Consider the following 20,867-nt stretch of genomic DNA (forward strand, 5'->3'; position numbering starts at 1 on the left):
GACTTAGCAGAGGAGTTAGATGGTGGAGATGTTGATTTTATTTTCCTGCTAAGGCATCGCCTAGCAGAGGAGTTAGAGGGTGGAGGTGTTGATTTTATTTTCCTGCTAAGGCCCGGCTTAGCAGAGGAGTTAGGAGATGATGAGGTGAGAGTTTGATTTTTCCTGCTAAGGCCCGGCTTAGCAGAGGAGTTAGAGGGTGGAGGTGTTGACTTTATTTTCCTGCTAAGGCATCGCCTAGCAGAGGAGTTAGAGGGTGGAGGTGTTGATTTTATTTTCCTGCTAAGGCCCGGCTTAGCAGAGGAGTTAGGAGATGATGAGGTGAGAGTTTGATTTTTCCTGCTAAGGCCCGGCTTAGCAGAGGAGTTAGAGGGTGGAGGTGTTGACTTTATTTTCCTGCTAAGGCATCGCCTAGCAGAGGAGTTAGAGGATGGAGGTGTTGATTTTATTTTCCTGCTAGGGCCCGGCCTAGCAGAGGAGTTAGAGGGTGGAGGTGTTGAATTTAAATTTTCCTGCTAAGGTATCACCTAGCAGACGAGTTAGATGGAGGAGTTGAATTTTATTTTCCTGCTAAGACCCGGCTTAGCAGAGAAGCTAGAGGGTGGGGGTAGTGAATTTTTATTTTCCCGCTAAGGCATCACCTAGCAGAGGAGCGGAGTTTGAGAGCAGAAAAATGTTATTTTCCTGCTAAGGCATCGCCTAGCAGAGGAGAAGAGTGGATGAGGAGAATTAAATTTATTTTTCCTGCTAAGGTGTCACCTAGCAGAGGAGTTAGAGGGTGGAGATGTTGAGTTTTTATTTTCCTGCTAAGACATCGCCTAGCAGAGGAGCAAAGTTTGGGAAGAGAAAAATTTATTTGGTTAGTCGATAACAAAAGATGTTTACGGGGAGCAGAGTTTACGGGGATCGACCTGCCCGGTCAGGTCGCGGGGATCGACCTGCCCGGTCAGGTCGTGGGGGTGTGGGGCCAACGCCCCCATAATTTTTTCAGAAATCACACAACCATTCGCAAGGGAATATATCAAAATTCTCAACGTACTGGACGAGCGCTCGATGCGTTGGGCGAGCGTGAAGAGGCGAGCGAGTGGCTGCGGGCTGAGCGGGTGTGCGAGGCGAGATGGGGAGTGCTGGACGAGCAGGCGCACTTGGGCGAGGGTGGAGCGGCGTGAGGCGTGCTAGGGGCGCCGGGCGAGCGCTTGGCTGGGCGAGCGTGGCGCTCTGCGGGGGCGAGCGTGGCGCTCGGAGGGGACGAGCGCTTGGCTGGGTGAGCAGGCGTGCTGGGGGCGCCGGGCGAGAGCTTGGCTGGGCGAGCAGGCATGCTGGGGGCGCCGGGCGAGAGCTTGGCTGGGCGAGCGTGGCGCTCGACGAGGGCGAGTGCTTGGCTAGGCGAGCGTGGGCGCTCGGCTGGGCGAGCTTAGGCGAGGGGGCGAGGTGGCGAGGGCGAAGCTTGGGCGAGGTGCTGGCAGGCGAGGGGGCGAGGGGCGAGCGTGGCGAGGAGCTGGCGCGTGGGCTTGGGCAAGCTCGGCTGGGCAGGGAGACGGCGAGGCAGGCGAGGGGCGAGCGTGGCACCCAGCAGGGCGAGCGGGAGGATGGCGAGGCGCGACGCGCGGGGCTGGGTGCCTGGGCGAGCGAGGGGCTCGGCTGGGCGCTCGGCAGGAGACGAGGGGCAGGGGGCTCGGCTGGGCGAGCTCGGCAGGGCGAGCTCGGCAGGGCGAGCGGGAGGATGGCGAAGCGCGGCGCACGGGGCTGGGAGCTTGGATGCGTGGGGCTGGGCGAGCTTGAATGGGGTTTCGGCGAGGGTAGCGAGGCGAGGACTCGGGCATGGGGGGGGAGAGCTGGTGAACGAATTGAAGAGAAAACTATAACAAGATTGCGATATGATTTAATTTGTTTCCAAATCTTTGGAGACTGACAAACGACCGGAAGAAAATACACAACTCGTACCCGGTGACCCGAGGACAACACATCTAATCGAACTTTGAACCTACGATTCAGTTCGACTCGGGAGGGGAGACTGGTGATACCCCATGAATGGGCCCATTACCCTTGGCCCATCCCTAGCTCAAAAGGAAGACAAGCCCATCAAGGGCCCATGTATTCTCCTATAAATACCAGGTTTGAGTGTTCAGTTATTGGATTCACTATATTGTTTTCAGCAGCGCCCTTAGCTGCTCCCCCCATATATCCTCAGTCTCTGACTTGAGCGTCGGAGGGGCTACGCCAGGATACTCTCCTGGCCCCCTCCTAACGGTCTTATTTGTGATTTCAGGCCCAGGATAATTTTGAAGCCCGTGTCTGGATTAGTGACGCTTGCGTGGATCGGACCCTAAATCTCCCGTGAGTATCATATCGTATGTTATTTGGTCGCAACATACCTTATTTTTCGTTGTCTGCTCTCGATGTCTTTCAGTTGAGTCAACCAATATTCTATGTTGCAATTCAATTTATATATTAATACTAACAATTCAATTACCACTCATTTTTATTCGTTAATACTTAGTTTCAATAAATTAAATTCAATCGTATTCATTCAAAAAAATAGAGCCTTATGAACATAAATAATAATTATCTAATCCACCATTATCATTTATAAAATATAACCACAATCATTATTTTTCTCTTCTTCCCTTTTTTTTCTACTTCAGGAAATCACTTGATTAAAGTCTTGAAAATACTTTAAACTTAATCTCATTACACGTGAGCTGTCTTGATCAATTATTCAATTTGCTGAAATAGAACTATTGAAATTGATCTCAACAAAGTGGTTTTATACACTCTCCTTGATTTAATATCATTAATTCTCTTGTTCTTTCTCAATTGACAATAATTCAACACAATATCCTTAAATTGAAAACTAGCGAATACAAGAAGTATGAACTTACTTTTTGTCAAAATTTTCGCTCACGTTGGAACTTCAGAGTCGAAGAGGAATAAGAGAATTTTTTTTTTTTTTCCGGTTTTATATGGTGTCCACTTAAATCCAATTGAATATAATATTATAATATATATGAAGAAACAAGACGATGAAAGTACACGTAACAAAAATTCAAGCAAGGCTCGCATTGAATTTCTTAAAAAAAATTACCACTTACGCTTAAAATTTAAGGGACTATATTTTTCAATTTATTTACAAGTTTGCCATCAAATTTTAATACAATATTTTTTAATTTATTTACAGGTTTGACATTAAAATTAAATGTATTATTTTCAAAGAAATATGGAGTATTTTCAACTTGTATAGTTTATTTCCATTTGCATAGACTACTTCAAATCCATTTCCTATTACAATTATACTATGAGTTGATTTACTACTCATTATTTATGTAATTAACGTTAATCAAATCATGAAGTCTAACAATGTTAAAAAAAAAATTATTTTTCTTCCAGGCCTGCGGGCCAACCCAAACCCGCATAGGTACACGACCAGCGCAGGTTGGCACATCTAGGTCCACCTTTAAACCACTTAAATTATGTGGCAGGTGACCCGACTGGCTCAATCCAAATTGACGGTTCTATGAACTACTAATGAGTTGCAGTCAACTGGCCGTTAGACTCTGTTAGACTTGGTTTCAAACTTCTTGATTCTATACCACATATCAAATATGACTCGAGTGAGACTCACCACATTTCTCCACCTCATCACCAATTCATTATTTTCTCAAAGCAGCGATCGAACTTGTCTCCAGTAATCGCTTAGTGCACATATCTGAAGGATTATCTTGTGTACTATTTTTTAGTACCTCAACCTTCCCCGAGTATTTCTGTGAAATGTAGCCTTAGGTGCTTAAAACTTTCTTGGAACACTTGATGTTTAGTCAAGTGAACAACATTTTGGCTATCACAATAGATTACAACATTCTTTTTCAGCCTTATTGATAGCTATGCATTCAGCTTCTATGGTGGATAAGGCTACCACTAATTGTAGTATAGATATCTAGCTGGTGACAGTGCCAAACATTATAATAAACACGTATTCAGTGAATTATTTTCTTGTATTTATGCATCCTACAAAATCCAAATCTGCATAGCCTATCACTTTTAATTTTCATCTTTTGTGGTATCAAAACAAAGTCCTGAGTCCAGGATTCCTTTTACATATCTCAAAATTCATTTCATGGATTGCCAATGTCGTTCTTTTCCTGGAGTTGCCATGAATCTGCTCAGTAAGCTAATAGAATAAACCAAATCAGGTATAGTGAAAATCATGGCATACATGATGCTACCAACTGCACTTGCCAATATCATTGAGTGGTATGCTTACTTTCCGAAACTTTTAATTGTGTGTAACGAGAGGACTATGTCGAGAAAAATACATGAAATGAAGGATTAAATCGAGACAAATGAAACATCGGTGATTGAATCGAAAACTGTGATAAAATGAGGGGCTAAACCGAAATTATCCCATATTTAGATTAAAAAAAATAATAATCCGGGAAAAATGTATGAATACTTTTTCATAAACGTGGGGCTTCCTTCCGGTGTAAGTGAAAGTACAGGGGTTGGTACGAAATTTATGAGTCAAGTATTCTGATTTTCAATTGTAACAATTATACGGTTCAGTGCGATGTGCTTACCTTGAGGCGAAGATGCAGTGGTACGTCGTCGCGTCGATTCTTACGATTCTTACAAGTTCTCAGGTTTCTCCTCACTTCAAATCCACTACTCAAATTTTGAATCTTGATTCATTAGAGAGGTGTTTGTGTGAAAATATGTGATTGATTCTTTTAAATTTATGATATTTGGAGTAAAGGGTGTCGTTTTATATCATTTTGGTAGGGAATATTGACGACATTATCACAGAGTGATGGGGGATACAAATATGACTATGCCACTGTGCCATTTCTTGCTGAAGTTTTCAAGGTACTTTACTAATTTGTATGATGTGGTTTTGTATAATAATTACGTTATTTCACTCGAAACTAACATGTTTCCTTAATTATTTGTTAATCCTTTTTTTTTCTTGGTTTCAGCTGAAATATAGTTGTTAATTCATGATCTTTGATAAATATGACCCCTTTTGTATCTTATCTTGTGGTAGCTTCGTTTTAACGTAGTTAGGATTAAAGCTTCGGTTTTTTTCGAATTCAGATAGAATTAATGTACTATTTTGTTGAAAAAGATGAGCCATTGTATTCAAACAAGAATCTTAGATGACGAATCGGATATTTTCAATAAAATAATAGAACTAGAGGCATTGTTTCATGTATAGTTATTTTGGATGATGCGTTTTTTATTGATGTAAACTTGCATCACCTTCTTTTGCTACTAAAAAGCCTTAATTGAATTGCAGCTTATTGTATCTAGTGTATTACTGTGGAGGGAATGCCAGAGGTCACCTCCTCCTAAAATGACAACAGAATGGAAGAGTGTTCGATTATACCCCATCCCATCAATTATATACCTGATTCACAATAATGTTCAGTTTGCTACATTGACTTATGTTGATACCTCCACATATCAAATAATGGGCAATTTAAAGATTGTGACTACCGGAATTCTATTCAGGTGATGCATATTTTCATTTTCATTCATTATAATAGTTCATGCAGAATTCTTTACTCGGGACTTAATGAACCTGATACATGTTTTTTTTCTATTTGAGAAGAATTATGTAATGTTTTTCTATTTTTTGTTCTAGGCTGTTTTTGAAGAGGAAGCTCTCTAATTTGCAGTGGATGGCGATTGGCCTATTGGCTATCGGAACGACCACAAGTCAGGTGCTGCAGAGATCTTTTCAATAACTCTTTTGATTTTATATCTTGTGGTACTAGGCCAGTTATTTATGTATGAAAAAAATAACGGGTGTACGATTTGTTGGTAATTCTTTATGAGGCACATTTCTACGCTCTCTTAAGATGGGCCGTAGACATGAAATTCTTCGTTTTAGTATGCATAGAAATATCAATATATAAGTTGCTTAAAATCAATAAGATTCTAGTAAATCATTTATGTTAAACTCTTGTTAAAGTTTTCAGTTTAAAATATTAATATTTGAACATATTAATACGCATTTGATGTTGATGCAGGTAAAGAGCTGTGGAGAAGCTTCTTGTGACTCGCTCTTTTCGTCACCGATTCAGGGCTATATGTTGGGCCTATTATCTGCTTGCCTTTCAGCATTGGCTGGTGTCTATACAGAATTTTTGATGAAGAAGAACAACGATAGCTTATACTGGCAAAATATTCAACTATATACGTTAGTCTTTTTTTGTAATCTGACTCCCTCACCTCTGCCCTTTCTTATATTACTTGACTACAGCTGTAAATTTGTGATACCTTGCGAACATGTAATTCTTATCCATGCGCTTGTTTAGAATATTGTTATGGATTAATAATGGCCACATTTATCCCACATGGCCATCCATATGACATACCAGTCGAAAAGTAGCACCCTGCTGCATGTTGAAAGATTTTAACTATGCAGTTAACATCAGCTATTGTTTTTAGGGGCAAAATACTCAATTTTATATGTGTGAATAATATATGCACCAGTGATGATTATGGCTTTACTTTCAGATTTGGTGCGATATTCAACATGGCACGGCTCGTCTTGGATGATTTCAGAAGTGGATTTGAGAAAGGACCTTGGTGGCAACGCCTTTTCAATGGATACAAGATCACAACTTGGTTGGTGGTTTTAAATCTGGGTTCCACTGGGCTGTTAGTTTCGTGGTTAATGAAGTATGCAGACAATATCGTGAAGGTGAGGTATCTTACACTTTTTAACTTATTTCTCTTTGATGAATTCTAACCTTCAGTGTCCCCTTACTATAAAGTGTATATGCATCTTTGCTTGAACGTTGAAGTTTGAACAAGAAAAGTATTCCCAAAAAAGCAGATTATATTAAACGTGTGTGCCTGTGTGAGAACCCGTCAATATTACCAACAAAATTTTTCCATGTATAGTACAAATATCGTCAAACCTGTGCTCCTAGAAATGAAATCATGTTCAATTTCTCAAACGACCATGATCTTGTTGAGCTATAATTTTTACACATCGTTAAGGGAATGAAACTTAAATATACACCAGTACTTCAGTGGCCTTAAGCATAACTAGTTCTAGCTTCCCCTTGTTTAAGTGTTTTTCTACGTTTCTTGGGCCCAATACGTTAAACACCTTTGAACCAAGCGAAAGATATGATCCAAGTACTTGCAAGGCATTTGTGCTGACATTATGTAACTTTCTTTGTTGGTTAATGCGTGTTTTTGTCATGTAAAGTTCCTAATTTCTTAACCTTTCTATGGTTCTGCTGTAATAAATCCTCAATAACTAATCTTATTAACTATTCTATTTCATATATTTTGAAGTACTATTTTTTCTTTTAATTTTAACAGGTGTATTCTACCTCCATGGCCATGTTGCTAACTATGGTACTATCTGTGTTCCTTTTCAACTTCAAGCCAACAATTCAGGTGACTTTATTGTATCTCTTGCAAAACATGGAAACATTGTTTTCTATTTTAGCTGATTCTCCCCCTTTGATATGTCCCTTGTTTTTCTGTGTGGTGTGTAATTTCATCATGCACGTGCAGCTATATCTGGGAATTATAATTTGCATGATGTCATTGCACATGTATTTCGCTCCTCCGAACATGCTCGTTGATTTGCCTTTGGCGACAAAACCACCACCTCAAAGTCTACTCGAAGTTTCTGTTGACCGTTCTACGGATTCCTGAACAACTTTGGTACGTCGTGCTTTTCTGTAGTTGAAATTTTTTGAGATGTATGATCACAAGCATTGAAAGGCCCACAAATTTTATCAGGAGTAGGTTAGAAATTTTGTTAGAACATAATACGAGTGAAACTTACTGTGTAAAATACTCTGTTAAGTTGAAAATCAGAGTAGTTCTTCAATAGTTTCCTTTTTTATATTTTTAAATTTGTTGTGATTCTTTTTGGCAACAAAGTGTGCTATGTAATATGCAAAACGTGTCATTTTTTGGCAATTTATCAAAGTGTGCTATATTAAATATGTTTCATTATGCTTAGCATAGTCCCGCAAAGCCTTTGCTCTATATAATTTCTTACTTGTTTTTTTCCTCCTTCCTCGAGGTAATCCTTGCCAGATCAGATAGTGATAGTAATTGCGAGCGACACAGAACAAATGTAGTTTCACATTGATCTTAACAGTTCGGTTATTTATGTTAGATAACTTATTCATCAGAAGAGAACGTCCATTCAGGGAAAATCGCAGTCTTTTACTGGCAATCGCAGTCACCGCTGATGATACCGGCACACCTGCCGACAGCTTGGCTCTGGACTTGATCTTCATTTTGAAATACAATTTACACAGCCATATTTGCTGCATTATTGATGGCTTTTACCCAGAATTGTGTGGTTGGTCATTGTTTAACTCAATTATTCAGACAAATATATGTCATAGTCCAATGATCAGATAATTTGGATTCTTGTACTGCTTGTTGGATAAATTTGTGGACTACATAGTAATGGGAACAAGTAAAGTAGCTTGTTGAGACTGTATTAGACCTTTCAACCATTAAATGTATGATTCATTTTCTATATATGATATTGATCAAAGGGATTTCTTGGTTCATAGAAATTCACCAAGAATTCGACGAAGTTACAATAGCTGTCGTTGTTACTATCTAGTCTAGGAATCAAATCAAGTTTAAGGACGTTAAGTTTTGGAAATGAGCATAAACCAATGGAGCAGTGAATTCGAATTCGGTGCATATTCCCCTATAAATAACGCCCAATCCGATACCATTTTTAAAAAAATGGTTAAAATTTTTAGAGCTTAAGTTAAATTTCAGTTACTTCAGATAAAATATAGGGAAAAAAAAACTAAAAAACAAATTAATAATAATATAAATAATTTTTTATATTAAAAACATAAATATGTCATGTACACACAATTATAATAAATATATTTAGTTCGTGTTAGATAAAAAAAATTTCAGCAACCTCTCATTCACATAAAAAAACATTTCTGCAATCCATGTGCCCTTTAATTGTTTTCTTTGATGAAATCTGGTACATAAAATTTTTCAGATCTGATTTTAATTTATGATTTTTGAGTATCTAAACATATATAATATCTTTTTCATATGAAAATCGGTACAAAACATTAAAAATATAGTACTAATATATGATATTTCAATATCAACTCTTTCAGATCTTGTACTAAGTGATATATGATATTTGAACACATAACCAGTGTAGCAAATGTTTATATTAATATATTTTTAAGTTTATAATCAAAGTTTTGTCTTTTGTACCAGAAAATCGTTAGTACTCAAATATTATACATTATTTCTAGATTTGCAATGTTTTGTATCGAATTTCATCCGAAAAAATACATGTTGGCCTGTCGAGCGCATAAACTTTTTTTTTTATATGAATCTGAGACCTGTTGAAATTTTTTTGATCTGACAAATACTAAATACAAATACAATTATGTTGATGGATATTTAAAAGCAAATATCTCATCTAAAAATAATCATTTTTTATATCTAAATAATGTGATATTTTCAAATGAGCTAATTAATATTAATAATTTTTTTAAACATATAATTGTAAAATTAATAACATAATCTTAAATCACATCATATATCAAAAAGTTGTCAAAGAACGAATTAACTTTTGCTCATTTGATAATAGATCGATCATTTTGCTATAATAGAATAATTTCGTGTGTGTGAACAAATTATCATTTTAACATTTATGTACAATACAAATCTTCAACCAAAAAAATAAGGAAAAAAAAATCTTGAACAATTACATTAAAAAAAAAACAAACTTCAACCCCTCCCACGTAACACATCTAAATGTATATTCAAGTTGTCATTTGCAGACCGTTCGAGTTTTCCTATTGTTCTTGATTCTACTGGAGCCGCAGCCACCTGTTTCCGATGATGTCTGTTATTGTAGAATTGAATCGTCGAATAAATACCTGCGAATGCAACGACGAATTCGAATGCAAATTTGGTTGCATTAACAAGAAAACTCGAGACCCCATTCACAATTTTCTCATCAGCTTTGTCCTCCATTATTTCCCCTTCGAAATTACAATTTTCAAGAAATGTGATCAGCTCTTCAAGAACCTCGAGCTTCCTCTCCCTCTCCGAGCATCGGTTTATTTTGTCTGTCAGATGTATTCTACTTTCTTCCAGACGGGACAGAGCTTCATCTCTTTGTCTCTTTTCGCTTGACTTTCGTGCCTGAATTTGAATCAAGAAGAATGAAAGCTAGTTCTAGAAATCTCTTTAGTTGATTCAGAATGAACAATTTGCTACATCAAATATAAAAAAAAGACAAATGAACAGCTTAAGAAGGAGGAACATTCCAAGTTCGATCTAGCTAGCTAATCTCTGTATTTCCAATATGATACAAAGATTAGAAGCATCTAGACACCCCCCCCCCCCCCCCCCCCCCAACCCAAAAGAAAAAAAGGTGTGGCAAATAAACAGCTTAATTCGTCACCTGTAAAGAGACAAGAATAGAATGAAAATCGTGGATACAATCCCTGATAGCAATCATATGCTGCTTCTCCCTCTCATCCAAGGTGTTGTTTGCCACCACGCAATACCGTCCTTGATTCGAGCAATGGCAGCAGAAACTAAACCCATCTTCATCAATAATCTCGCTGATTTTTCCAAACAAATCCCTACTTTTATCAGCCAGGATTTGCAGGTCATTGCTGCTCATGACAACCTCCATTATATTCTATGTAAGAACCAATCTCTTATCCCATCAATCATTTTATTTTATATTGAAGTTTTATCAGTCTGGTTCATATATTATTACGTTAAGATTATCTTTTTCCATCAAAATTATTATTTTTCAGATTTTCTCACGACCATTTACTTCTTTATCAGGGACTTCGTGTCTTGATCCCCGGCCTTTTCTTTTTTCAAAAGAAAATCTGGAACCAAGAACTTCTCCTTTTTCCTTTCATGTGGTGTTACTTCAAAGCCACGTTTTGTTTGCAAGCGATCATTCATTGCTTTGCAAACTTAGCTGTTCCATGCCCCACTTTTACACCATTGTGACTTTGTTTCCGTATACATACAATATTATATATTTGTCACACTACTGAGGGATGGACACACGGGATCGAGGGGGGGCGATAGTTCAATCACAAATTTTTCAAAAATATTTTATTTATAATATTTGTAGGGTTAGTTATATACCCTCCATTTCTATTGAATCTTCGTCTTCTTTATATTGCTTCTCTTGTTGCAAATCATGAGTTGGTATCTTTACTGCTTGCTGCTCAATTTTTCTTTTCTTTTTTGTAAAAAAAAAAAAAATAGAAACCTATCGATCCGATCTATTAGGTGATTTAATTTTTTGAAAAAAAAAATATCATTCCCCTAAAAGTGTCAAAATAGATTAGACTCGTATCTATGTTCGTCTTTTTAAAATTTAAGGACAAGTCGCTGTTGAGGCCCATTAATTTCGAGTAAATGATAATGATGGTAGTGTGCTGTTCACGTGATTCTATAAATCTTGGCCATAAAATTTGGTGAATCGCCTCGGATTTTTAGAGGCCCAATTCTTTGTTGGTGAATATATATCAACTACAACCGCAACCCATAGCTGTACCTGATACGGGTCCAAAAAATATCTATTTAGGAAAATAAAACGATTATACTTTTGAATTCATTTAGAAAAGACTTGTAATCCCCAGGTGAAATGTGATGAGTTTATCTAGAGCCAGCTAAATACAATGCTCATCCATGCAAAATAAATGTTAAAAAGGAATATTTTATTGCACACAGCAGAAAAATGTGATCACAAGCTTCAGAAGCATATCATCCATTATGTTTTTTAACAGTCAGATGATCGATCACTACGTCGGGCATCCCCCGAAAACCTTCACTAAATCATGGTAATCAGTAGAAAGGACTTACGAACCTACAAGTACTATATTACTAGCACTAGGACAGATGCTTCTTCCTTGTTACGCTGGATTTTGCTGCTTTGGATGTTGAATCAAGGAAACCTTGGTTCAACCAAAGTTTAAGAGCCTAGAACAAACACGTGAAGGGAAATACCACATCAATTTGAAACAATAAAATGAGTAACCCAAGATATATATTCTGTCTAAAATATAAAAAAAACACAAGCATCCCTATCAAAAACAATTTTTTTCTCATTCTGTGGCTGCTTGGGCAACATATTGCTATCATCGAGTCAAATATCAATTTTAAACCGAAGATAATTACTAATGAAGCTTACATGCCAATATATCCATAATGCAACTTCATGGGGCATCAGCCAGAAAAACCCAGTATTATCCCCGGACATAGAGGGGGTCACTCTCTTGGCGGTCAACGAGGCAGTGAAGTAGTTGCCGAGCTTGGGGTGATGTACTGAAATTACTACATGCAAATTGTACCCGGGGTCATTTGTTTTCATGCTCCAGTTCCCAAGATGAAATATGTAACAAAGAAACTACACAATACTCAAACATTCAGCATGGATTCAGGCAAGTAATCGCTGGTTAAGAAAATAAATCAACCACCAACCATGTAAGGGTTGACATGAAGAGATTTCGCCACTAAGTCCGAGCTCGGATTGAACAAAAATGATACTCTTTCACCCCATGGTGCATCAGTAACCTGATGCAATACAATATCATGTCAGAAACTATCTAATTCCAGAGAAACAATTAAAAGGTACAGGCACACTTCATTTTTCTTTGGAGTGGACTAATATTATTTTATTTTTATTTTTTTTGGGTGTGTGTGTGCACGCTCGCGCAACTCACCTCGGCAATGCATTTCCTCAGAGTCTTCTTGGAGGCTTCGAAATCGTAACAATAGTACAAACTCAATGGGTTTCGTTCATATCCCACGCTAGGAGGTATTGTCAACAGAAAACTGGGGGATCCATTAAACCATCAGTCCAATTCAACTTCAACCAGTAACACAAACTAAATGCCTATTCAAGAAAAGTAAGTGGATTAATAATAAAGAAGATCTAGATTTATTCAGTCCAATCAGAAGTTCAATATACTCCATAGTAGAGTATCATCACACCACACCCCACAGTACATTTCAATAAAATCAGTCTGACTTCAAGTCAATGGACTTCACTTTGTAGTTGCCCATGGCGTCAAGCAAATTCATCTATGGACAATCCCCACTTAACCACTTGAAAATTAGAAAATGTCTATTTCAATACAAATTTAAATCAAGTGAAACACGATTTCACAACAATTTCATTGTAAAAGAATGTTTTTTTCATATGCAATGAGCAATTTATATAGATGATGAATAAATTAGATCGCTGCCAATCTCCGTAATAAGGGGAGGAGTGGAAACTCACACTGGTCCGTTGATGTTGGCGACACGGCGGGCTTCATCAGCGTAAAGATGGTTGGTCGGCGCGTGGGAGGCACCGTCGAGGTCAAAGTGAACATAGCGAACCGGATAGCGGTAAGAGTGGTGGACAGGCCGGCGGCGCTGGTGCCAGACTGTGCCTTGGTAGAGGATGGCATTGACAGGATCTGCGGTGACGCGTGGGTTGGAAACGCGGCGGAGAAGATAGCGGAAGGGGAGAAGCAGTGAAAGGGTAAGAGAGGTGAAAGTGGTGGAGAGAATGGAAATCAACAGGTGAAGCAGCTCCATTCTTGGTTTTCAACTATCCTTGGTGAGTAAAAAATATATTTTTCAAAGTATGCATGCTATTTTTATTATAATCAGCATTTTAAAATAATCGTCATTTTTTTACTGTAAAAAAAATCATTTTTTGAATAATCATCATTTGAACACTCGACAAAAAAAAATGTGGGCTTTATACAAGTAGAAAAACGCAGCACCACAAAATTCAAACTGTGAATTTTCTTTTGTCCAAATAAAAAATAAAAAAATTCACCTGAGTTGAGCTTGTAAAGAAAAAGTATCCTTTTGGCCTCGCTCCTTTGCGTAAAATTTGCGGAGCAATCTCTCTATGGAAATCTGTAAGTAATTTCTTGCTTTTTTATGGTTTTTTTCTTTTTCTAAAGAATTTAATACCTGAAAGATTGAAAATTTTCGATTTTGGGGATGTGGGTTTGTAGAATTTTGTTCCTGCATACAACCCTGTGAATGATTCAGTCTTGTGACATTATGATCTTGGTTTGGACATTATTGACTAATTTTGGATAATTGTTTTAACGGTTTTTTGTTGGTTAGATTTTGTATTTTACGTATTGAAGAGGATAATCAGTGGTTTTTGTTCCAAGGGAGAAAAAATAATTAGTGTATTGTCTTTTAAGCATATTTTTAAGTTGAATTGGGTAATATTTAATTTCTAGGATTAAATTTGTGATGAGTACTTTGAGAGGGATGGAAAATAATTTGCTGCAATGATTTTATGTTTCAAGGATCTGTTTGCAGGAGAATAATCACTCGTTATTTCTTGGATTCCAGAAGTTGTTTCTCGATGGCGACTGTGATCATGCAAGGGATTGGATTGGCAAGTGTTTTTTCGTCTGCCAATTGCAAAATCCTTCATCCGGGTTCCCGCAGAACTCTCCCAGGTTTTTATTTTCTTGATTTTTTTTGTTCGAACTGAATTTGTTAGTTATGTTAAAGATTTCTGTTTCCCCCTTGAATTACATTTGTAATAATTTGATGCCAAAGCTGGTTCCGTATTTGGCAAAGTAGAATTTAATAAGGTGTTTCTTTTTTCACAGTATTTTAAATTTATTCATTTCTGTATTTGATTGCTTTTCGTTATGTCTCATGATGAGCATAAGTAGCTGCACTAAACAAGTTACATTTTATGTTCTATAAGCTTGCTCTTTGTTCTGTCTATGAATCAAATTTTCCAGAGAGGAGAGTTGGCTTCTTTGTCATTAGATCTGATGGAAGTTTGCCCTCTGTCTTAAATGGAGACAAGAATAGAAGGGGAGGGCTAACAACTAATGCGGTTGCAGTAATTTTCGCTTCTTTCTCCTTGTGCATGGAACGCTCTCATCCGCTTGTTTGATTTCTCTTATTGTATATTTTACTTCTCTATGTTGTAGACAAAGCAAGAAAAGGCAGCGACTTCTACTGCTTCCAACCCCGGGTATGCTTCAACAATTTATCTATTGTAAACTTTTCTGGCTTAAAATTTGAATGCTCATTTTTACTTTTTCCTCTTCTCGACATTGGTCTTAACTCGTAGCATGCTTTCTGTCTGCTAATAATTTGATCTAGAATATTGTCTTTTGGATTGATTTACCGGGTGATTGATTTTACTGTCATTCTGTAGTAACAATCTTACCTCAAAAAGGAAAAAAAAAAAAACCAAGAGTGTTTATAATACCAGCGAGGTGGTACTCTCACTCTGTCGAATGTTAGTGTTGTCATATTACATACTTTAAACCAAACAAACAACGTGGTGAATCCTCTAGGTTTTTACTGTAATTTGTCTCTGATTGTTGTAGAAGTTGGTGAAAAAGGATAATTTCTTAATCGTATTTTAGTGACAAATAATAATTTTTATCTGCCTTAATTCCGATTGAGATTCCATGATGGGATAATTTTTTATTCCCAGCCATGAAGTTTTGCTTTTTGAAGCTCTTCGTGAAGGCCTTGAAGAAGAAATGGACAGAGATCCAAATGTTTGTGTAATGGGAGAAGATGTTGGCCACTATGGAGGTTCATACAAGGTGACGAAGGGCTTGGCGACTAAGTATGGAGATCTCAGGGTTCTCGACACTCCCATTGCTGAAAACTCATTCACTGGCATGGCTATCGGAGCTGCCATGACCGGCCTACGCCCCATTGTCGAGGGAATGAACATGGGCTTTCTCCTTCTTGCTTTCAATCAAATCTCCAATAACTGTGGCATGCTCCATTACACATCTGGTGGTCAGTTCAAGATACCAGTTGTCATCCGAGGACCTGGTGGAGTTGGTAAACAGCTTGGAGCAGAGCACTCTCAGCGTCTCGAGTCATATTTCCAATCAATTCCTGGGATTCAAATGGTTGCTTGCTCAACACCCTACAATGCCAAGGGTTTGATGAAAGCTGCTATTAGAAGTGATAATCCGGTGATTCTCTTTGAGCACGTTTTGCTCTACAATATCAAAGAGAGGATCCCGGATGAAGAATACATATTGAATCTTGAAGAAGCCGAGATGGTTAGAAAGGGGGAGCACGCTACAATTCTAACCTACTCTAGAATGAGGTATCATGTCATGCAGGCTGCCAAAACTCTGGTGAACAAAGGATATGACCCTGAGGTTATCGATATCAGATCATTGAAACCCTTTGATCTTCACACCATCGGGAATTCTGTGAAGAAAACTCATCGTGTGCTGATCGTGGAGGAGTGTATGAGAACCGGTGGCATTGGCGCAAGCTTGACAGCATCGATAAACGAAAATTTCCATGACTATCTGGATGCTCCAATCCTGTGTTTGTCGTCACAGGATGTGCCTACTCCATACGCAGGTGTGTTAGAGGAGTGGACTGTGGTTCAACCGGCACAGATTGTTGCTGCATTCGAGCAGCTTTGCCAGTAGCAAACACAACAGTGCCGTTTCCTTATGCTTTCCAGTAACTTAACACCTCGCCTTTTACAAAACTTGTTCAATTAATGGAGAAATTGGAGATGTGTGATTTTAGAATATTTAAATTTTCTTTTCTTTTCCTTTCTTTCTTTTTTTTCTGGGAAAAAGTATTAGATATTATTTCATTTTCAAACAATAAAATGGGATTTTATTTTGTGTATAAATAATTAAATTGGATGAATCAAACGTCTTATCAGTCAAAAAAAAATACAAATAAAATAAAATAATATATAAATGTGAAATAGTGCAAAATGTCTCACTTTTTCTCGAACAATCACATGACTATCTTAAAGCCAATCAAGCTTCTCTGGCCACGGCTTCTTTTATTTTATAGATAGATATATCAATTATAATACCAATAATTTTACAAAATATCCTCCCCCCTTTCTGATATATAATACCAATAATTTTACAAAATATCCTCCCCCATTCCTCAAAAAAAATAATAAATTAAACTTTCATTTTACAAGATTGAGAATTTCGTTTTATATTATACAAAATGTTCAGGCAAAGCAAAAGAAATGAAATGGTGCAAAATTTACATCATTAATAAATGAGTAGGTCTCTTGTGACACGATCTCACGAATCTTTATATGTGAGACGGGTCAACCCTACCGATATTCACAATAAAAAGTAATACTCTTAGCATAAAAAAATAATACTTTTTCATGGATGATCCAAATAACAGATATTCACCATAAAAATAATACCTTTTAGCATAAAAAGTAATTTTTTCATGGATGACACAAATAAGATATATGTCTTACAAAATACGACCCGTGAGACCGTCTCACACAAGTTTTTGCCTTAATATAAATTTCATAAAAGTAAAATAATTAATAATTCGTGTTATGAAACCTTATCGAATATTAATTGAGTAATTATCTTATGATATGATATGATTCATACTTAAAGTGAAAAATAATTAATATTTTTACATTTTTTGATGATAAAATTGATCCTAGACGTAAGTTTTTGTGATATTAATTATGATTTTAAAAGATTTTTTTTCCAAAAAAAAAATAATAAATGTGTGCTTTTCGGCGTTTGTGAAAGCCGACAAATCGACATAGATTGTATGTTACAGACCAGAGAGAGGTACGATAACCCGTACACAGGTTCGCACTTCACATCTCAATTCATGTTTTTGCTTAGAACGAAATAATTTATAATTGTCTAAAAAGTATTTAAAGAAAGAAACAATTATTACATAATTCTATATGAGATCTCACATCATATATATATATATATATATATATATTTCGAGATTTCGCTGCTTCATTATTTAAAATTTTGATGGTAAGCCTACTGACGATGAAGCTAAGATATTTGAATTAATTTTGGATTTGATATTTGTCATTTGTAGAACAAAATCAGGATTCTGGTGAGCTATAAAACGAGATCAAAGAAATTTGAAAAAATTAATACTTTTAGTATGAAATGTTTTCTATTAAAGAGGCAAACAAACATTCATTCTTGTTGGCTCGGACAATGCGCGCAACACTGTCTATTAGTAGTCTTCATTCAAATGTTTGATTATTCAAACCACAAATTAATTAAGGATATTAGGTCTCATTAACTTACCCACAGAATCACTACACGCAATTTACAAGATTTTTTTCCAAGAAAATACCAATGCTACCAAAATTATTATGTACCATTGTCATCAGAAGAATTATTCCTTAGCCTACCAAAGATTCAAATTTGAGAGCCTAAGTCGCCAATCCGAAAGGTCCCGAATCCCCACTTGCCATTTTAAGTCGCCAAGATTTGGTCTTCAAAATATTCGTTAACATCCCATGTTAAAGACTCGAAATCACATCCCATGTCGTCAATCGCAGCCACGTCTATACTTTGGTCCGGCGGGGTGATTTCGTCGTAAATCAATGGGGGAGGAGACCGGAAATCAAAATAATCCTTCAAAAAACATTGATCCAATGGTAAACATTCATCAACCAAGAAATCCTTGTTATCTAGCAAGACCGGTTCGAACAAAGTTGCTCCAATTTTTTTGAACTCGGACCGAACCACGGATGTGTTGGAACGAACCGGAGCTTTGTTGTTATTGCTAAACCTTAAAACAGAGGTGGGTGAGCAGAGATTCTCACAAGACTCATCTTTGCCTGAATCATAGCCGGAGACCGATGTCAAAACGGCCTCCGCCGTCGGAGACACCCGAACCGGCGGCTTTAGGAAATTTGTCTGAGCATCCGGGCCGCGTATCTGAATTGCAGCCCTGTCGTAAACTAGCGCCGCCTCCTCCGCCGTGTCGTATGTCCCGAGCCAAACCCTGGTCCTCCTCGTTGGATCACGTATTTCAGCCGCCCATTTCCCCCACGGGCGCTGCCTGACGCCACGAAACTTCTTCCCCGGCGCTCCCACCACCCTCTGCTCCGCAGCTGGCCTCTTTTTCTTCCTCGCATCCGCAAGACTCTTTTCTTCCGTAGTTCTCTTGCTGAACCTACTCCTCGTCTCCATTCTAACCTCACTCACATGCTTCCTCACTCGCCGGAAACTCTCCATCTCACATTCATCACCTGAAGAATCAGTAGCATCACAATCAGTGACAGAAATCGTCACTAAACGCGGCGTGTTTGAGCTGAAACTCCTTCTACATGCCTTTTTACCCGGCAGGGGAGGAAGCAGCACGGTGGTGGTGGTCTTGTGAACCGAAAACTTGACGGGTTTCGAATCTTTCGAATCCATTCATCAAAATTTTCTGACTAGTAAGTAAAATGGTAAATATTAACGAGAGGAGTGAAAATCAGAGTGAATAAAACAGGATCATAGGAGAGAAAAAGTGGAGCAACTGATGGCAAATTATTGAGAATAGAAGGTGTACAAGTGAGTGAAGGAGAAAATGTGCTTTGAGAATCCATTTAAGTAGGTGGAGACCCCATAAATCTTGGAATCAAATTTTATTTAACCAAAAAGTAGACAAATTTAAAATGATTTATTAATATGGGATTTTCTTTATTTGTTGTCTGCGTTATTGAATTAAAAATTAAAACAAAAATGAAAATTGTGTATAATAGATATAGATATAAATGGACACTCTTGTATTGAAAATAATTCAAGATTTCAACTTCCAATTAAGGGTAAATTTTATTTATATATATATATATATATTATATTTATGTCCCCATAATTATTGCAACGAAATTCCAACCGGAAGCAGATCCCTGTAACACGGGAGATCCCAAGCGACTCGCCGCATCCAACACGCACCGACTCATTGGAACGTGAATTACGAGGAAGTACAACTTCTGAACTTGGCCTTCAAGCAAGAGAAACTCTTGACACCTCGTCACCCACAAAATGCGTTGAATCAAATATTCACTTAAAAGAGTCATTTTTTAATATAAATAATAAAAAAAACAATATATATTGCAAGAATAATTCAACCTGCATCCAAAACGAACTTATTGTTTTCGCCTCAAGATACGTAGACCATCACTTGGGTCGTTCGAAATTGGATAAGGTTTTACCTTAAAGCTCGAAAGTTGGTTCGTCGGATTTTATTATGATTGATTACTGTACTTATTAAAACATTATTATCATAATATTTAAAATAAATTCTCGTAATCGACGTAAAAACTAATATATTTTCATAGATCAAATCATGTACAACATCGTCTCTAGCGATAGTTTGAACTCTCACTTCAAATAATACTTATATGTATGCTTAAATGATTTGTGTCATTTTTCCTTCCGCAATGTCGTCATCATTTGTTTACATGAACTTCGATTTCTTGTAACTCCTCGATTTCTTGTAACTCATCTTAAACCAAAATCTCAAAACTTGAGATAAAACATCGAGTTTGAAACTTAACTGCACTTCATTCTTCATCAGGTTTGTGTGCTCATTCATCTAAAAAATTTGGATGGATTTGTCAATTATATAAATAAACCATATCAAGACAATTAATATTTATAATTATATTTTAAAAAGTTGTAATTAAATATTGAATTATTTAGGCAAGAGGAACGATCATCCTCCACTTAAATTTATGCTATCTGGCATTGCAAAGGGGGTCGTAGTACTGCGATGGGCCATGAATCATAAAGATTCATAACTAGGATCGTATCCATTGTTGTTGAATGGTGGCTCTAAAGTTGAATACAAACAAATAAAACATTATTACTTGCCACCAAGTTTCCCCATAATACAAATTTCCAAATTTGACAGCAAAAGTTACCCAGATCAAAAAGTTGCTTCTGATACACCTTTCAGGGCTTTTTTCGCAACAAAACTTTAAAACAAATTATTCAAAACGGAAACTAAAGAGTCAACAATCACACATATAATAGTAAAATATCCAAATTTTATTACAAGAAAGATCAGTTCTTCGA

The 20,867-nt window shown here is 37.2% G+C and overlaps 5 protein-coding genes across 13 annotated transcripts; 2 read left to right on the top strand and 3 right to left on the bottom strand.

Moving 5' to 3' along the window:
- Positions 1–4,460: 4,460 nt before the first annotated feature.
- LOC142527656 (CMP-sialic acid transporter 1-like) lies at positions 4,461–8,520 on the top strand. Of its 4 annotated transcripts, none has more exons than XM_075632517.1 (9): positions 4,461–4,634; positions 4,774–4,857; positions 5,288–5,502; positions 5,636–5,714; positions 6,024–6,193; positions 6,514–6,700; positions 7,333–7,410; positions 7,531–7,683; positions 8,051–8,520. In XM_075632517.1, exons 1-8 carry the CDS (start codon positions 4,584–4,586, stop codon positions 7,672–7,674), a joined length of 1,008 nt encoding a protein of 335 aa, XP_075488632.1. In that variant the 5' UTR covers positions 4,461–4,583; the 3' UTR covers positions 7,675–7,683; positions 8,051–8,520. The 4 variants fall into 4 exon arrangements, with proteins under 4 accessions (XP_075488632.1, XP_075488634.1, XP_075488635.1 ...); XM_075632519.1 differs by having other exon boundaries at positions 8,147–8,520; XM_075632520.1 differs by having other exon boundaries at positions 8,181–8,520.
- Positions 8,521–9,653: 1,133 nt separating this feature from the next.
- LOC142526374 (uncharacterized) lies at positions 9,654–10,828 on the bottom strand. Its single transcript, XM_075630727.1, has 2 exons — positions 10,442–10,828; positions 9,654–10,179 (listed from the first exon to the last, which is right to left on the bottom strand). The coding sequence occupies exons 1-2, from the start codon at positions 10,676–10,678 to the stop codon at positions 9,760–9,762; spliced, it is 657 nt and encodes a 218-aa protein (XP_075486842.1). The 5' UTR covers positions 10,679–10,828; the 3' UTR covers positions 9,654–9,759.
- Positions 10,829–11,656: 828 nt separating this feature from the next.
- Positions 11,657–13,634, bottom strand: LOC142526373 (uncharacterized). 3 transcript variants are annotated; one of them, XM_075630726.1, is made up of 5 exons: positions 13,295–13,634; positions 12,735–12,846; positions 12,508–12,585; positions 12,203–12,418; positions 11,657–11,991 (listed from the first exon to the last, which is right to left on the bottom strand). In XM_075630726.1, the coding sequence occupies exons 1-5, from the start codon at positions 13,594–13,596 to the stop codon at positions 11,902–11,904; spliced, it is 798 nt and encodes a 265-aa protein (XP_075486841.1). In that variant the 5' UTR covers positions 13,597–13,634; the 3' UTR covers positions 11,657–11,901. The 3 variants fall into 3 exon arrangements, 2 of the variants coding, with proteins under 2 accessions (XP_075486841.1, XP_075486840.1); XM_075630725.1 differs by having other exon boundaries at positions 12,493–12,585; XR_012815249.1 differs by lacking the exons at positions 11,657–11,991; positions 12,203–12,418 and having other exon boundaries at positions 12,425–12,585; positions 12,735–12,907; positions 13,295–13,433.
- Positions 13,635–13,785: 151 nt separating this feature from the next.
- LOC142526372 (pyruvate dehydrogenase E1 component subunit beta-like) lies at positions 13,786–16,594 on the top strand. 4 transcript variants are annotated; one of them, XM_075630724.1, is made up of 5 exons: positions 13,786–13,928; positions 14,380–14,489; positions 14,784–14,881; positions 14,979–15,022; positions 15,494–16,594. In XM_075630724.1, the coding sequence occupies exons 2-5, from the start codon at positions 14,393–14,395 to the stop codon at positions 16,464–16,466; spliced, it is 1,212 nt and encodes a 403-aa protein (XP_075486839.1). In that variant the 5' UTR covers positions 13,786–13,928; positions 14,380–14,392; the 3' UTR covers positions 16,467–16,594. The 4 variants fall into 4 exon arrangements, with proteins under 4 accessions (XP_075486839.1, XP_075486836.1, XP_075486837.1 ...); XM_075630721.1 differs by having other exon boundaries at positions 13,787–13,928; positions 14,784–14,887; XM_075630722.1 differs by having other exon boundaries at positions 13,790–13,928; positions 14,347–14,489; positions 14,784–14,887.
- A 1,472-nt stretch (positions 16,595–18,066) lies between these two features.
- Positions 18,067–20,054, bottom strand: LOC142526232 (ethylene-responsive transcription factor CRF1-like). The gene is made up of 2 exons (XM_075630495.1): positions 19,684–20,054; positions 18,067–19,233 (listed from the first exon to the last, which is right to left on the bottom strand). The coding sequence occupies exon 2, from the start codon at positions 19,218–19,220 to the stop codon at positions 18,270–18,272; it is 951 nt and encodes a 316-aa protein (XP_075486610.1). The 5' UTR covers positions 19,221–19,233; positions 19,684–20,054; the 3' UTR covers positions 18,067–18,269.
- Between the last annotated feature and the right edge of the window lie 813 nt (positions 20,055–20,867).

Source organism: Primulina tabacum, chromosome 15 (genome assembly GCF_025594145.1).
Source record: "Primulina tabacum isolate GXHZ01 chromosome 15, ASM2559414v2, whole genome shotgun sequence".
Taxonomy (NCBI): Eukaryota; Viridiplantae; Streptophyta; class Magnoliopsida; order Lamiales; family Gesneriaceae; genus Primulina; species Primulina tabacum.

Excerpts from the sequence above, each read along its gene's own strand:
- LOC142527656 (XM_075632517.1), top strand. The coding sequence starts at position 4,584 with ATGCAGTGGTACGTCGTCGCGTCGATTCTTACGATTCTTACAAGTTCT. Across the intron at positions 4,858-5,287 it reads TTCTTGCTGAAGTTTTCAAG|CTTATTGTATCTAGTGTATT; the intron begins GTACTTTACTAA and ends ATTGAATTGCAG. Across the intron at positions 6,194-6,513 it reads CAAAATATTCAACTATATAC|ATTTGGTGCGATATTCAACA; the intron begins GTTAGTCTTTTT and ends CTTTACTTTCAG.
- LOC142526374 (XM_075630727.1), bottom strand. The coding sequence starts at position 10,678 with ATGGAGGTTGTCATGAGCAGCAATGACCTGCAAATCCTGGCTGATAAA. Across the intron at positions 10,180-10,441 it reads CTATTCTTGTCTCTTTACAG|GCACGAAAGTCAAGCGAAAA; the intron begins GTGACGAATTAA and ends ATTCAAATTCAG.
- LOC142526373 (XM_075630725.1), bottom strand. The coding sequence starts at position 13,596 with ATGGAGCTGCTTCACCTGTTGATTTCCATTCTCTCCACCACTTTCACC. Across the intron at positions 12,586-12,734 it reads TGAGGAAATGCATTGCCGAG|GTTACTGATGCACCATGGGG; the intron begins GTGAGTTGCGCG and ends GTATTGCATCAG. Across the intron at positions 12,419-12,492 it reads TTCATGTCAACCCTTACATG|TTTCTTTGTTACATATTTCA; the intron begins GTTGGTGGTTGA and ends AGTATTGTGTAG.
- LOC142526372 (XM_075630721.1), top strand. The coding sequence starts at position 14,393 with ATGGCGACTGTGATCATGCAAGGGATTGGATTGGCAAGTGTTTTTTCG. Across the intron at positions 14,888-14,978 it reads TAACAACTAATGCGGTTGCA|ACAAAGCAAGAAAAGGCAGC; the intron begins GTAATTTTCGCT and ends TCTATGTTGTAG. Across the intron at positions 15,023-15,493 it reads TCTACTGCTTCCAACCCCGG|CCATGAAGTTTTGCTTTTTG; the intron begins GTATGCTTCAAC and ends TTTTATTCCCAG.
- LOC142526232 (XM_075630495.1), bottom strand. The coding sequence starts at position 19,220 with ATGGATTCGAAAGATTCGAAACCCGTCAAGTTTTCGGTTCACAAGACC.